This window comes from Camarhynchus parvulus, chromosome 2, assembly GCF_901933205.1.
Source record: "Camarhynchus parvulus chromosome 2, STF_HiC, whole genome shotgun sequence".
Lineage (NCBI taxonomy): Eukaryota > Metazoa > Chordata > Aves > Passeriformes > Thraupidae > Camarhynchus > Camarhynchus parvulus.
Genome location: NC_044572.1, coordinates 40,947,412 through 40,962,023, shown reverse-complemented (window position 1 = coordinate 40,962,023; position 14,612 = coordinate 40,947,412). Strand labels below are relative to the sequence as shown.

Genomic DNA, 14,612 nt, shown 5'->3' with positions numbered 1-14,612 from the left:
TTTCAAACAACAGATGCACAAAGACATAATAAGCAAGAGTTCTGTTCCCCCTTCACTCTAATGGATGGAGTTAAACTTACTTCAATAGGGACAGCTGTTGGAGGCACAGGAGTGTACTGGGGAATGTAGGTCCCTTGCATAGGTGCAGCAGCAGTCATATACTAGAAAAAATCAAAAGCAAATGAACAGTAGAAAACCACAATTAAGATGCATAAAACCATGTTAGAAGAATGACATTCTTTCAATTTCCCATTGAGAGCTTTTAATAAGACTGTAGCATATTATTTCTTTTAAGTAAGGACTTTAGGTGCAACTTACCCAGCTATAAAAAAATTGTAATCTTGAACTTCAAACTCAGGTCATATCTGAATATAGGCAATAGTAAACATCTCACTTGCAAAAGCAGATTGTTCTCTAAAATGGAGAGAGCCCTATTTGCACTTACAAAAAAATCGGTGGAGACATGATAGCTATATATATATATATATATCTATCTTATCTAATGACATCTACAAAACATGATGCATGAAATTTGAGAGGTTTGTTCCAATCTATATTTACCCCATCAACAGCAGCAGCTGGGTTTACAGGGATACAAAGCTGCAGATACATGCAATCCAAGACAGGAGAAATAAAACAAGAGCAAGATCCATCTGGAGTTTCTCCTTTTGTACACAGGTACCTTAGCTAAATTCTTACGGCTTATTCTTACTATCCAGGGATCTTTCCTATGCATTTTGAAACTTGTGCAAATTATTATAGCAACAATTTGTATTAGCTTCTCTGAAAGACGATCTCTCCCAAGTACTACGAGACAATCTTTTTTAAAATTCATGTATGCATGTGAATTTTGTCATTTTGTCATGGCACTGATTTCTTTATATACAGCACTTCTCAAAAACCTCTTGAACTGAATGCAGCAGTCATTGTTCAAATTTTCAAATAAAGTATTGATATTAAGTCCTTAGATCTATATGTACTTTTCTTTCTACAATCCAGTCCTAACTACATGTCTTCACTGACAAGAATCTCAGAATGTGCCCAATCCCCCAACTGACTGTGTGACACTTCCACTACATGTTATCTTCAAAGACACACCAAAGATCTGAATCAGCCCACAATGTATTTGATGAATTTTAAAATGAGTTAAATATAGCTTTGCTTCCTGGCAGAGCTAGGAAGCGCTTGCAAGATTTTATTCTGCTGTTTATAGTAAAATTTACATTTAAAGCACTCTCCCACCCCAATTCTAAACTAACTGGATGGTTTGATATGCCTGTCACAAATATGCATTGTGAAATTGCAAAGTGGGGTGAAGACTGCAGCAATGCTGGAGAAACGCCTAAGGGAATGACAACAGCATATGTAAGAATCTCACAGCTAAATTCTGAAATATTCTTTCAAGTAGAAGAAAATAAAAAGTATTTAAGTGAAATTGTTTTCTATTAAAAAAACTAAGTGAGGATCATATGTGACATAGAAGGCATACTTGCAATATGAGCAGCATATGGTGTTGAGAACCATCACATTATTTTTTCCCAAATTCACAGTGTTTTCCTGAACTTGAGCAAAGAGACAGGAGTGTCCTCAGTGTCTGTGTGCCTGTATCAGGCCATGTTTTTCTGCACTCTTTTTGCTTGTTCTTCAGGAAGAGAATTGAATTCAATAGTGTTTTTTACGAAGGTTAACCCCCCAAAAGCATTAAGTCAACTCTCCCTATTGCACTCAGTGCAGTTGGGCTGTTCTCCTGCCTCACAGATTAAGAGCTAATGAGAATGCTACAGTGGGGTTTTGCCGAGCTCCTTCTGCTCCATTCATTCTGCCTTGTAACATGTCCTCACATGTTGGGAAGACATCTGTTGTGTAGCATTGTTCTAAATGTGTCAATATTTAATATTAACCTAAAGCATGCATTCTTAGTGTTCTGCAAAGACCTGCAAGGGTTCTAAACATCATGCAGTCTAACTTCACTTGTACAAATATATAGAGTTTATTCAAAAATGTTAATTTAAATAATAAAGTGGTATCATTCAACTTGGACTTCCTCTGTTTTCTTCCTTGAACCTGGTGGAAGAACAACATTCAGACTCCTATAAGATGCAGTTGTCTGCCATTCCCTACCTTACACACAAACCCATGTGACTTAATTTACAAACAATAAATTACTCAACAGCCTTTTAATTCAGATCACTCAATTTTTGCAAAATCCTTTGGCACTGTGTTCTGTAGCACTACAATGGAAACTGTCTGGGAATTACTGATGTCTTTGCTGTCTCTAAAAGCACTGCTCTCAGTAGGTGTGCAGCTTCTCACTGTATTATTTTTTATCTCTTGAGGCAGATCCTGATCTTACTTTCCAGCCTCCTTCATGTTGCTTCTTTCACTGCCAGACAATCTCTAAGGAAAACTGTACTGTTAACTTGAATGTCGATGGTGGCCCTGGCCAAAGCCTGCTTGCCCTGGTCTTTTCAGATACTCACACCTTCTGGTTTAATTTTTTTTGCAGAAGTTTTAACTGAATTCAGCCAAACAGCAATGATTTAAAGCACTGGAGACCAAAGCTATCGAGTTACTTGCCAGACTCCCTGGAGAACTGTAGGAGAATGACTTCTCCCCTGTATATAACACTCTGCATGTCTAAATGTCTGTACTAATGGCGGATCAGTTTTTCTGACAAATCCTTTAGAGTTCTATAATTAAAAAGAAAAATGTTGTTAGCCAAATTAGTTCCACCAATGGCAAGAACGAAATCAAAGTACTTGTGGCAAAGATTTTGGTCACAGGAAAATTTAGCCAAGGCTCACTGCTACAGAATACTGGTGCTTTAAAAATGGCCCTGGATCACACAGCAGCAGTGGTCAGTATCACAGGTACACACATGGTGCCCTTCAGTGGAATGTCCAAACATATTTAATGCCTGCATCTTTATGAATGTAAAGATACACTCACCATTTTGGGCAAGAGTTATTTGGTCAAGTAATTAAAGATGTTGTGGGGGAGGGGTTGGAACTGGTTCTCTGTCTCCAGGGTCTCACTGAAGGGTTCACTGAGGTTCTGTAAAAATCTTTACCAACCTATGAAGGACAACTACGACTTTGTTCTCAGAGACACATATTTGGTAGTATCTGAAGTCCCCTCACATGCAGCACAAGGGAGTCCCAGCTGAGACCACATGAATTTGGAGGTGTCTGCCCTGCTGGATCAGTTTCTACCATGGGAAGTAGTGCTGGGAAACTGCTTTAGCTTAGTTTGTTTACTAACAGTGTAATGAAAAAGGAGACAGATTAATTTTTTTTATAACCGACACTAGCTCAAGCAAGTTTACATGTATTTCTTTCCTTTGTGAACTGCATAATCCTAATTCTCTGATCTCACAGGATAAATAAAGATTACACAGTGCTAAGGCACAATGTCAGTGTTGATACTTACAACAATGGGTTTGGATAATGCAGGAGTTGAATTCCTTGTCGTGAATATTCATGGTTGGTTGTTTAGCAAAGTGCTTCCTGAACACTGCTGTTCAGCAGCTTCCATATTCAGCACACAATGAGCCCCCTGGAATCTGTGTCTCTTCCTGGGTCCCCCAGACACTTTGCCTAGCTATTCTATTAAAAAATGTGCTCTGGATCTGATAAAGCGAGTAGAGTCCAGGCTAGGAGGTGGAAAAGGTATTCAGAAATTATTCCGAGATTTAAAGAAAAGTTAAATATTTTATATCTACTCAGTTTAAGACCATCCAGGATGAAAATTCTAGTCTAAGGACATCCTTGAGCTGAGGGACTCTGTTGTAATGCAGCTCAATTTGGATTACAGCTCCTGTAAATATACATACTCTGCACATGGCTTCCCATCTACCTCAAGAACATCATGTAACTTGGAGGTAGGCAGATGGCAAACACAGAAGACATCTATGTCAGAAGGCCACCACTGACATTTATTTTCTCTGTGAACCACACTCAGTACAGTTCTTTATCCACACATATGTGTGAAACAGAGACAGCGTGACTCACATGCTCAGCTCAGCAGCACTCAGCTACATCCACTAAATATCAATATTATGAGCATTGAAATGAGAGAATCTGAAAAACCTAAATGCAACCTTTCTTTGTCATGTGTTTCCACCAGGATTAAAGATTCTTGTGCTGGGATGTGATCAGTCATTCAACAAGGTATGTGCAAGGCAGAGGAAACCACTGTTCATTCTTCCACAGCTGTACAGGCTTTGTGGGTCTAAAAGTAGAAGCTGCTAATTTCTGACAGTAAAATGAATAGTGACTCTACAGGCAGAGATGATGGATCTGGAGGTTATAAGGGAGCTTTTCTCAGCAGTCTGATCCTTTAAAAGCCAGTAGTCTCTACTACGGAAAATGACTACATTGCTGGTGGCAACAGGCTCCTAATTTGCTTGTAAACTATTGTTTTCTTCATACAGTACAGAGAATGAATGTTCTCAGTACTGAAGACGTGCAGTATTATAATATGATTCACGCTTTATGATGCCCAACTGCTTAATTCAGACTGCACTGATCAGGTACCAATTTAGTCTATATGCTACATTAAGAATTCTACTCATGTCTTTTCCGACGGGGTTTTTGTTTTTTATCATTTTGAAATTACTTAAGTGTGTGGAAAAATATGTAGCTAGAAAATGAGAGTGTTGATGTACACTTACACCTCTGTTCTTTCAGATACTGCCCTCTGTGACTACAAAGAGTTAAGTGCCAGGAGGTAACAAATGAGCAGGTGGGTTGAGGGCACAAAATGAGATCCCTCAAGAAGGATCATGTTTAATTCAGAGAGCAACATCACTTCTTTGAGATCTGCAAACAGCAGGGTGTCCCAGCCTGGCTCCAGCAAGGATCGTGTTAAGCCTGCAGCAAACACCAAACCCATAAAGGTGACAGGCACTGGGAAATAAAAAAACAGGAGGAAGGCAGCTGCCTGTACCCAACAGAGTGAGGGAGCATGCTGCACTAGGGTAATAGGATTTACCCGTCAAAGGTGGAGCTGAGTCACCTGCAGGGAATTTGCAGGAGCTTTTACATTGAGACTGTGGCACAGGTAATGTCCATTTATTCATCTGCCCTAATAAGCTCTTAGCCTGCTTTTCTCAGGCCCAGGTTAATGCAGAGTCAGGCATCTGCCTAACAGCTGAGGGACATAGCAAACACCCCTTACACCAGCCATTAGTTACTGAATTTGAGCTGAGACACTGCCTGAAAGAGTGCCTCTTGCAAGACCAAACTATTTCATTTACATCACCAGAAGAGTTTGGCTGCACATTCTGTTTAAATTCTGAAGGCCATCATTAACAGAATGTATACGAAACCACCCTAAAGTTCAGTTCTATTTATAGGTCTTGTTGCCTATAAAATAACACAGCTGTGATTAGACAGAGGCTGCTGCAGGTACATTAACTCTCTTGGTCACCACGAGTACTGTGAGATTTTAGAGACTGACAACACTTAATAATCTGATCAATGTTGAAGAAGTTTCCTGGTATAAAGAAAACAAAAAAGAACTAACAAAATGAGATAGTAACAGATACGTTGCAGTAAATCTGGAAACCTCAAACAACACAGAATCAATAGACTTGCTCAGGACAAATGGCAATGAGCAAAGAAAAAATGTTTAAGAAGCCTTTTATACATTCCATGTGCAAATGTTTTTTTCTGGTGTTTTGCTTTGTTTTATGCCAATGTATATCTGTTGCAGGAATCTCTTTCCTTCTATCATCAGTCTTCATGTTCCTGAGAAGACAGGGAGCCTTTTCACTCACAGTGAGAGCCAAAATGCAGAAGCCTTGTACCAGACTATGCTGGTAAGCCCTTACACCAACCACCACAGCCTGCTAAAGGGAGATTAAACAGGATGTCTTATGTGAGCAAATGCTAAACCATGTATCTGAAATAAGCAAGATTTCCAGAGTCTGGTCTTCAATGACTATTTGTGGCTTCCTATCACCACATGAGCTATAGTACAGTGATAATGACTAGCTTTTCAGGATTCCCAGAATTAATGCCAGGGTTTGTTTCTGCCTTTTTTTTTCTTTTTTTTTCTTTTTTTAATCTTTTAAACCATCTGAGAAGTCTAGACACTGCATCACTAACAGAATTATGTGAAAACATTTGCATTGCTGGAAAACTGAAGGAAATGAGTCTATTGGCTGAATTTATTTTTATTTTTTTTTTAATCTTTTTTTTAACCCCACGAAGGAAACGTGCCCTTCCACTTTCAAATCTCTTTCCCTGCAAAGAATAAAAACTGCATCTCTCTTTGACCATTGTCAGGTGGTTATAACTTTAATGAAATATGGAATAAAACCACTGCTTTTTTCTCTCTGGTTCCACCTTCTCATTTGAAAATACCCTGTTCTCCCATAGAAAAGAACATTGTCTTGCTGTGTCCTCTTATCCCATAGTCTGGCATGGAGATACGGGAACTCAGGAAGAGAAAAGGACCATCCAGTTCATCAGTGCCAGTGGCAGTTCAATGAAATACAATATCCAGCTGCCACAGTTTTCACTTTAAACTTAAAATATCTTTTGCTACCCAGAAGCATTCTCATTTTCCAGCTCAATCCTGTACTTATTCAATGGCTGTTATTAATTTCACTTTCTCCCAATTAAAGAATGGGAGAATAAATGATACAAACTTTGTGCATATATTACAATAATTTTGCTAATAATTATCAGCCAGGCCTAAAATATAATAATATAATTCCATTTTACCACACAATTACCATAGTCCTATCAAGAACAGCTCTGTCATTCAACAGAATCCCATCGCTGGGCCACTGCACTCATTGTTCAGGCAGAGAATAGAAATCTTCACCACATTTAACATTCCTTCCCTGCTGCTCAGTAATACAAATGTATTTTGGAATGCTGGCTATCAATTCCCTTTCAACCTTCCTAATGAGATGTTACCTAATTCTCTGAGCAAGTTAAATGAAGGTAGAGAGAATAATAACTTCAAGAACTATATTTGCAAACTAATCTCCTTTTCTCTTCAGGAGTTCTAAACATCCTCCACAAATCCCTATCTGTGGAAATCAGAGTAACACAAAGGTATAGAAGAAAAAGTGCAGATGAGCTAACCCCCCCCATAGCTAACAGGTCTTTTCTTCTGTCTGAAATTCAGTCCTGCTACTAAAGCACAGTGATCAGGACTAATCAGATAAAGACTATTTAGAGTAAATAAATATGAGAACAGTCAGATACCCACATACAGCTGTGCACCAGCTCTCACTAGCATACACTTTGTAAAAACTGTAGTGAATGCAAGCAGTATAAACAGGTAAATAAAAAACTTGGCTCATTCACTTTAACCACTTTTTAGTCTAAAGGCTGACACTACAAATTAACTCAGTAAAAGTCTCAAATCACTTCCAGATATCTCATCAATGTGTGAAAAGGGAAAAACCAGAAGAAAACTAATCAGCATGGGAAAATAAATTCCCATTCTGATTGCATCTTTCATTAATTGGAAACTTCCTTTAGGAACTTGACCTGAGGGTGCCAAAGATCCTTGCAGTCCATGTGGGTGTACCAAGGCCCATGATAGTTTCACTCTTCCTTGTGACATTGTAGGTGGGGACCCATGGAGACTGTACAGAAATGTAAACTGATCCCCCATGTATGACTGCATATATGAACAGCCCCAAGATGTGAAAAATGCTTTTTTGCATCATTTGAATAATGCCATATGTCTGATGGATGCATTTGCAAGAGAGGAAGACTTCTGTGCTTAAAACAGAGAATGAGACTCCGGCAATTTGTTGTATTTTCTTAATTCTTCAGTTCTTACATGTTTCTCTACAAGAGAGGCTTTTTTTTTTTTTTTTAAATACCCTCTATGTACCTGTCCTATGAATGCACATTATGAGCTCTCTGGGCCAAGTTTCTGAGCATGGGTTAGTGCCTGATTTATTACAGTCTTGTCTGCAGTGTCCTACATAAAATCAGGGTATAGTGACTGTATCATAATCATACTGCATCAGTTTCGGTCAACCAGGGGTGGCAATTACTGAGACTCTATGTGAAATTCACACATTTATATTCTTCTTTCAGATCTTGTATACTGAAGAATAAAGGGGTGATGCAGCAGAATTATAACTGTGGCTTCTGATACTTAAAAATTCCTTATGCACTCTTTTAGGTGGAAATTCTTAGACATTTCCATTTAACTGCAATTCTGCCAATTAGTCCCTGATGAATGAGTGCTAGTAAGATGAAGGAAAACTGATCAGTACATTTTCATATTTTCAACATAAATAAAAATAAAATGTGTCAGTAAATCTCTCAACCTATAAGCACACTGAGCTATTATTAATAACACATCCATTTATATGAACAAATAATTGTTTTCTAGAGGTAAACATGTCTTCTAGATGCTATTAAATCTCCATGAATGTGAAGAGTCTAAAGAGAAGCAGACTGCTGTGTGGAAACGTGCTCTATGGTTAAAACAAAAGGAGAACTGCTCAGACTCTTTAAATAACAGTTGCTCATCAATCATCACATGCACTTTCCACTGCTCTTTCAGACCAGGGATAAAAGTGGACAGCTCATGGGCCAGCTGTCCAAGAATTAAGCAGATGAAAGCCAGGACAATTAGTTGGAAGATAAACCAAACCAAAAAGAACAGTAATAACAGACAAAAGGGCACATGAATGTTAGTATTTCCAGCTTTCCTAGAAACAGGAAGAATTTCAACATCTCCTCCATGAAAAGGCAGTCATGCCCGGCAGAGGAAAGGTAGTAAGATAATGGAATTATACCACCAGTGTACACCTTGGACATTGCTAAGAGCAGCTAAAGCATGATATTCTTCAGTCCTTTATCTCTAAAAGATCCTTAGAATCCAAAATATTTGGCTAAGTATCATGAAAGATATCACTGTGGGAAGGGAGGGCAGGGGAGGGCAGGGCAGCGACCATTTCAACACTTCATAAAAAACACTGCTGTTCACCAGTACCCTGCATGCAGAGATGGAGGAGAAACTGTCAGGTCAGTGAGCCTGAAACGCCTTGCAGACATCACCTTCTGGGGCTTACCCAGAAGCCAGCAGGGGCATTAGGGATGCCTTGCAAGCTGGCCTTCCTGAATTGAGGGTGAACATGCCAGTCCAGGCTTAGGCAAGGGGAGACACATTCCCTGTGGGAAATGGTGGGCCCTTATGCCTAAGGATACAAGGAAAATCAGCCTGCTCATGGGCATGTGTGGATAAACATCCCCCAAATCATGCACTCAGGCCTTCCAGGCAGCCCAACACAGAGATGACATGTTTGAGTAGGGAGTTTACAAGACCCAAGAGCCCTGCTTCATCTCAGCCCTCATGTGAAGCTCTGGGATGTCCTTACCTCTTCCTTCACATCTGGAAACTGGCAGTACCTCTTCAGTCTTCAAGCCAGCGCCCTGCTTTTTTTCCAGGACAATCCCACCAAGTTGCCTCACCAAAGTAACATTCCTGGGGTTTTCTGACTTGGCTGCCAGACTAATCTGGCCCTCAGTAAGCAGACCTGTAAACTGACCCAATAGGAGGTCTGGAAGCCTGCCCAAAGCATTGGACATGCTGAGGCTGCTCTGGAACATGAAATCCTGGGAGTGTTTTGCAGCTGCTGCCTGAAAACTGACAGAAACCAAGATGGACATTTAAGCCAGTTGGCAGCTGCCAAGGTCTTGCAGACTAGATTTTGTATTGGGAACAACACGAGGCATTGTTTCTGAAAATTTAATTCTGCTTGGAATTTCTGGCTCAAGGGAGAATCTTTCTGGTTTGTTCTGACTTTTTAGAAGATGAATCAGAATGAAACCAAATTTTGTAAGATTGATTTTCCACAAACTGGAAACCATGAGTGTTGCTTGGCCAACTCTTCATCTATCTGCAACTTCAGCCATATTTGTATTTGGATAGGGTGGGGATACTAGAGAATACTAACCTTTAATGGCTGGTGCCAACTCCAGTGCACCTAAAGTAAAGCGTTTTAAAGTGATGCAGTACAAAATATTGCTTCTCACTGGCATAAAAATTGTTGTGTCAAAATCTTGAAATGTATTTACATGATCACTAGCTTTGCTTACATGGCAGGGCTATGGAAGATGGTAATAGTGAGCATTTCTGGGGAAATCTTCCTTTTCCACTTTCCACACATTCTTGAAATTCTTGTGGAAGAAAGATCACCTTAAAATTAGAGTCAATGCCCTATTCATAAAGTGTGACTGTGTAAGAATATTACAGTCTGCCCCTAAGAATGTTAACTATCAGCTGTGGGAGGATCTCTAAGACACATTGGATCATATCAGCAATAGGGCTACAAAAGCAAAGGAGAAACCTTGAGTGTTAGCAGAGTGGACTGAACTATACTGCTATGTCATTCAGATTATCTACCATGTAATGATCTGCTAACAATACTGAACTCCTAAACTTGCATGATAAAAACTACACAGAATCTCTCCTAATTTGTCATTGCTTCATCCAAAGATAAGAAGAGGTAAAGAAGAAGATACAAAAAATTTTAAAAAACACCCCATGAAACAGTGAAAACCAGCAGAACAAAACAAAATGCAAGAAGAAAAAAAAGAATCCCAATACCTAAAAAATAGCCATCCCTATTGGATCCCAAAAAATTGCCATAAGTCCTCCTGTCTTATCATCTAATCAGTAATTCGTCTCCTAGAGAGAGGTCCCTTTAGAATGCCTCCCATTTTTGACTCCTGAAGGCCTTTCATCCTATTTCCCTATAGTATTTTCTTAACCTATTAGATACTGATTTGTTGGGGAAGTGTGATCAACACAGCTGATGAACCATAGACAAAGTAGCCAAAAGCTCAAGCCTGATGCTTCAGCTTTTACTCTCACTTTGTACAGGTGAGCAACATAACATATAGCAAACATGAGGTTTGTTTGAAAAGTAAAAAAGTGCAAGTACTCATTTTTCATAAGACACTATTAAATAGAGCTTTATGGGTATGCTTAGTAGTTATTTTACCAGGAATAATATGAGCAATGCTTGAAGGGGCCAGTAAAACGGATGTGTCTTAGTGCTGGCAGAATAGCAACATTCCAAGACTGTTCTTTGGGTTCTTTCACTGTTAGTTATCCAAAGGAGACAGAATCACCTCATATGCATTCAAATTATATACAATTATCATTTGGTATCGATTTGTGTTTTAACACCTTCTTACAGTTCCGGAAAATACAAGCACTGAAAGTTTTCAGTGCTGATGTATGAATTTTAATAATTTCTATGGCTAATAAAGACCTGACCAAGTATAAAGCAATTCCCATCATTGGAGAAAAAAAAATCTCTTAATCAGTCTTGTCCTTGCTCTCACTGTACTGATTGTAAATAGTTTTAGACAGGGCTAAAAAAAGTGTAGCAGCAGTCTCAGCTTGATAGACGAGTATGCTGAAATGGTTGCTCTTGATACGTTTTTTCAGTTAGCACATTCTGTGAAAAATTAGAAGCGAAGCTAAATAACAAAATCTTCCCAATTTCCTCCCCTCTCTCTAATTCTGATAGAGATTATGAGGAGAATAATCCAGGAAGGGAATCAAGATTGGGGAAAATATAAATACATGTTCAAACACCCATATTTCCTCCTTATGAATGCCCTTTCTGTGACAGAGATGTCTAAATAGCACTTAAGAAGCAACAGCAAAATGCCTGACAGACAGGCATGATAAGTAATGGCTCAAAATGTTTGCAAGCCAGACAGAAAGGGTGACTTTTTCATTTTTTTAAATTTTTTTTTCACCCCTGAAAATCCTTTAAGGTAAACTCACTCTGTGTCTGCTGGCATGCAGCCATTTTCCTATAAATTCATATTACAATGCTGTATTTCTAATGGATTGGGTATGGTGCTTTTCCATTTTGCTAATGAGAAAAGCTAAAGGCCATTACTTGTTCTGATTAAGATCCCAAGGGAAGAAATGTGATGTGTATATCACCAGGCCATACCTAAAGGAAGTATTTGGCATTTCCAATCAATCAGATGAAGGGTAGGCAGAAAAAGTCTTATCCTGTGACTGCAGAGGAAGAAGACATAAGAGGAAAAGAAACCATAGAAAGTGTCTTTAAAAGGTGACTTACAGGAATCAGTTATAATGATATTAGTATGATCAATGACTAGGGCTACTATCTGGGAAGGATGTAATTACCAAAATGAAAACTTTCAAATGGGAAGCCTGATCAAGGGCAGAGGTACTGTCATATTTCTCAGAGCACTGTCAGCTCTCATCCAGGCAATGTATTACGGTGTCACTCACAAGCACTGCGAGGTTGTGCTTCCCTGGGGTGGGAGCCGACCTGGGCGTGAGGGATTGAGAAACTTTGCATCCAGCTCAGAAACGTGGGTAAGTCTGGCCCCAAAGGCAAATTCAAGATAAAGAAAGATAAGGCTGGGCAGAGGGGAAAATAGAAAATTCCCAGTCATGACTGGCTTTAAGGAAGGTTTTGCAGCAGGGCACATTTAAAAACCATTTCAAGAGAGAGAGAAAGGAAATGCTGTAGACTGATGAGCTACTTGTCATAAAGGAGAGGAAACAAAAAATATATCAAGAGATGCACTGCTCTATTTACAGAAGGATAGTCTGGAATATCCTCTAAGATGTTTCAATATGCAATTCCTACATGTTTAATCCTGTTGTCATAGAATTTTTCAAATTTATATCTGAATGAAATACAAAGTTTAGAGACAGTTTTTCATCCCTTTTTCAGTGGCTGCATAGTAACAGCTTGAAAATGGTACAAGATAGATGCTCCAGATGGCAAATAAAATGAATAGAGCTTGGTGATGGGTGTTCTAAGAGAGAAAAAGATCTCTTGACTGTGTCACAATGCATAGTCAGAGGTGTAGATATACTTTAAATAATATATTAATTTCACATAATAAATCACTCTGGAACATGAAAACTGACAAAAAATCTACCACACTACATCCCCTCAAATGGAATTCCAGGTTCATGGAACATTTCTGTCAATGACAGCAGAACTGTAATAACTGATAAGGTCAGCAGGAGAGAGTGTCCTGTACTCTCCCAAATCTGTATTAGGGCAGATTTAGCTTTCCTCTATAGGACACCACTGATTCTTTACGGATACTTGGGAGTGCTTCAGATACCGCCACTTGGGATTAGAAAGAAAGGCTGTAACACTTTCCCCCCATGTGCTTTAAAAGAACATTTTCAACCCTTCCCTTCTTCATGAGATCAGGAGGCAAAGGTGAGAGATGTTATTTCTCTTAAATATTATTGGTGACAAGGCATGGATGAAACATACAGTGGCAGGAAAAAAATTAAACCACAGCTGAGAAAGCCCACCTACAGCTATCAAACTGAAATTCAATAATCTTCAGCTTTCCTTAAAGGCCTATATTTAAAATATTCCACACAGGCCCTAACAGGAGTCCTCAGTGAGCTCTTCTGATCCCTCTGCTCCAATCATGTGAAAAGGAACAAATGCTGCACAAATGCACCCCAGCCTGTACAGGCAAGCAATTCTGGCCTCTTCGAAATGCCACAGCCTAGTCAGGGAATTGTTCTTCTCAGGAGGATCTTGCACAGTATTTATTTCTAGGCTAGGTTGTCCATTCTGGTTCTTTGATGCACTTCTGGCCCTGGCACATGGACTGACTGGAAAGCTCAGACATCTTCATTCTGCACTGGCGCTCACTGATCAGCATAATGTTCCCTTTCTCCTTTCCTTTTATATACAATATATGTGGAAAAAAAAAGATTAAGTGCTGTGCAAATATTTGCACAAAGTCCTAACTGCACCACAGATTTCCTTGTCCAAGAATATGACAGAGATGACAAAGTGGCCATTTTTCTGTCAAATAAATTTATGTCAACACTTTAAAGCCACAGGACTTTGCATGATTCACCTTACAAAGAAGGATCGCTGCTGACACACAAGTGTTACACCGAACAGCAGGCCTGAAATACAAATTAGCAGAGTTAACACTTAGAAAGTAAAAACCTGACTATTCCCGAAGCTGAATAAGGGCATTTGCAGATTCCTCACACTTAGTGGCTGAAGTCAGGGACAATGAATTTAATCTTAAAATGGGAGGGTGTGTGTGGGGGATGGTTTGCCAGCTTGCCCAGCTGTAATATCCCCTAACAGCCTGGAAGGAATGGTAATTGTGAACTGAAACAGCATCTGCTTAACTGTCGTCCTTGCCTCAGGACTGGAACATTTTTGTTTGTTGTGAAGATCATGAGAAACACTACATGGAGCATGAAGATGAAAACAGAGCAAGATTAAAAACATTAAATACAACCACCAAGACACAGCTGTCCATACTGATAGTGAACTCAGGGAAATACAAAATTTGACATTCATGATATAATTTGGTATAGGAATTTAGAACACAGAGTTAACTGCAAAATTCTATTTTAAAATATTTTTCATTATTATTAATATAGAGAACAGATTATTACCCACTATTCAGCAAGAAGCAATTAAGATTCACTGCTAGGCAGTAAAGCCAAATCAAACTTCAACTGGTAAAATCCTTTCTTTTCTTAGTGAGAAGAATGGGTCAATTAGTTCAGCTGCCTTGACCAGAACAGCTTATGGCAGTCCATCACACTGGGACTCTGGG

At 39.2% G+C, this 14,612-nt stretch overlaps 1 protein-coding gene across 6 annotated transcripts in view; it reads right to left on the bottom strand.

Moving 5' to 3' along the window:
• The window catches only part of RBMS3 (RNA binding motif single stranded interacting protein 3), a 712,273-nt gene that overhangs the window by 12,517 nt on the left and 685,144 nt on the right, over positions 1–14,612 (bottom strand). For all 6 annotated transcript variants that reach the window (XM_030969590.1, XM_030969580.1, XM_030969574.1 and 3 more), the window contains one exon: positions 81–161. In XM_030969590.1, coding sequence (XP_030825450.1) covers positions 81–161 — 81 coding nt within the window. The remainder of the gene's footprint in view (positions 1–80; positions 162–14,612) is intronic.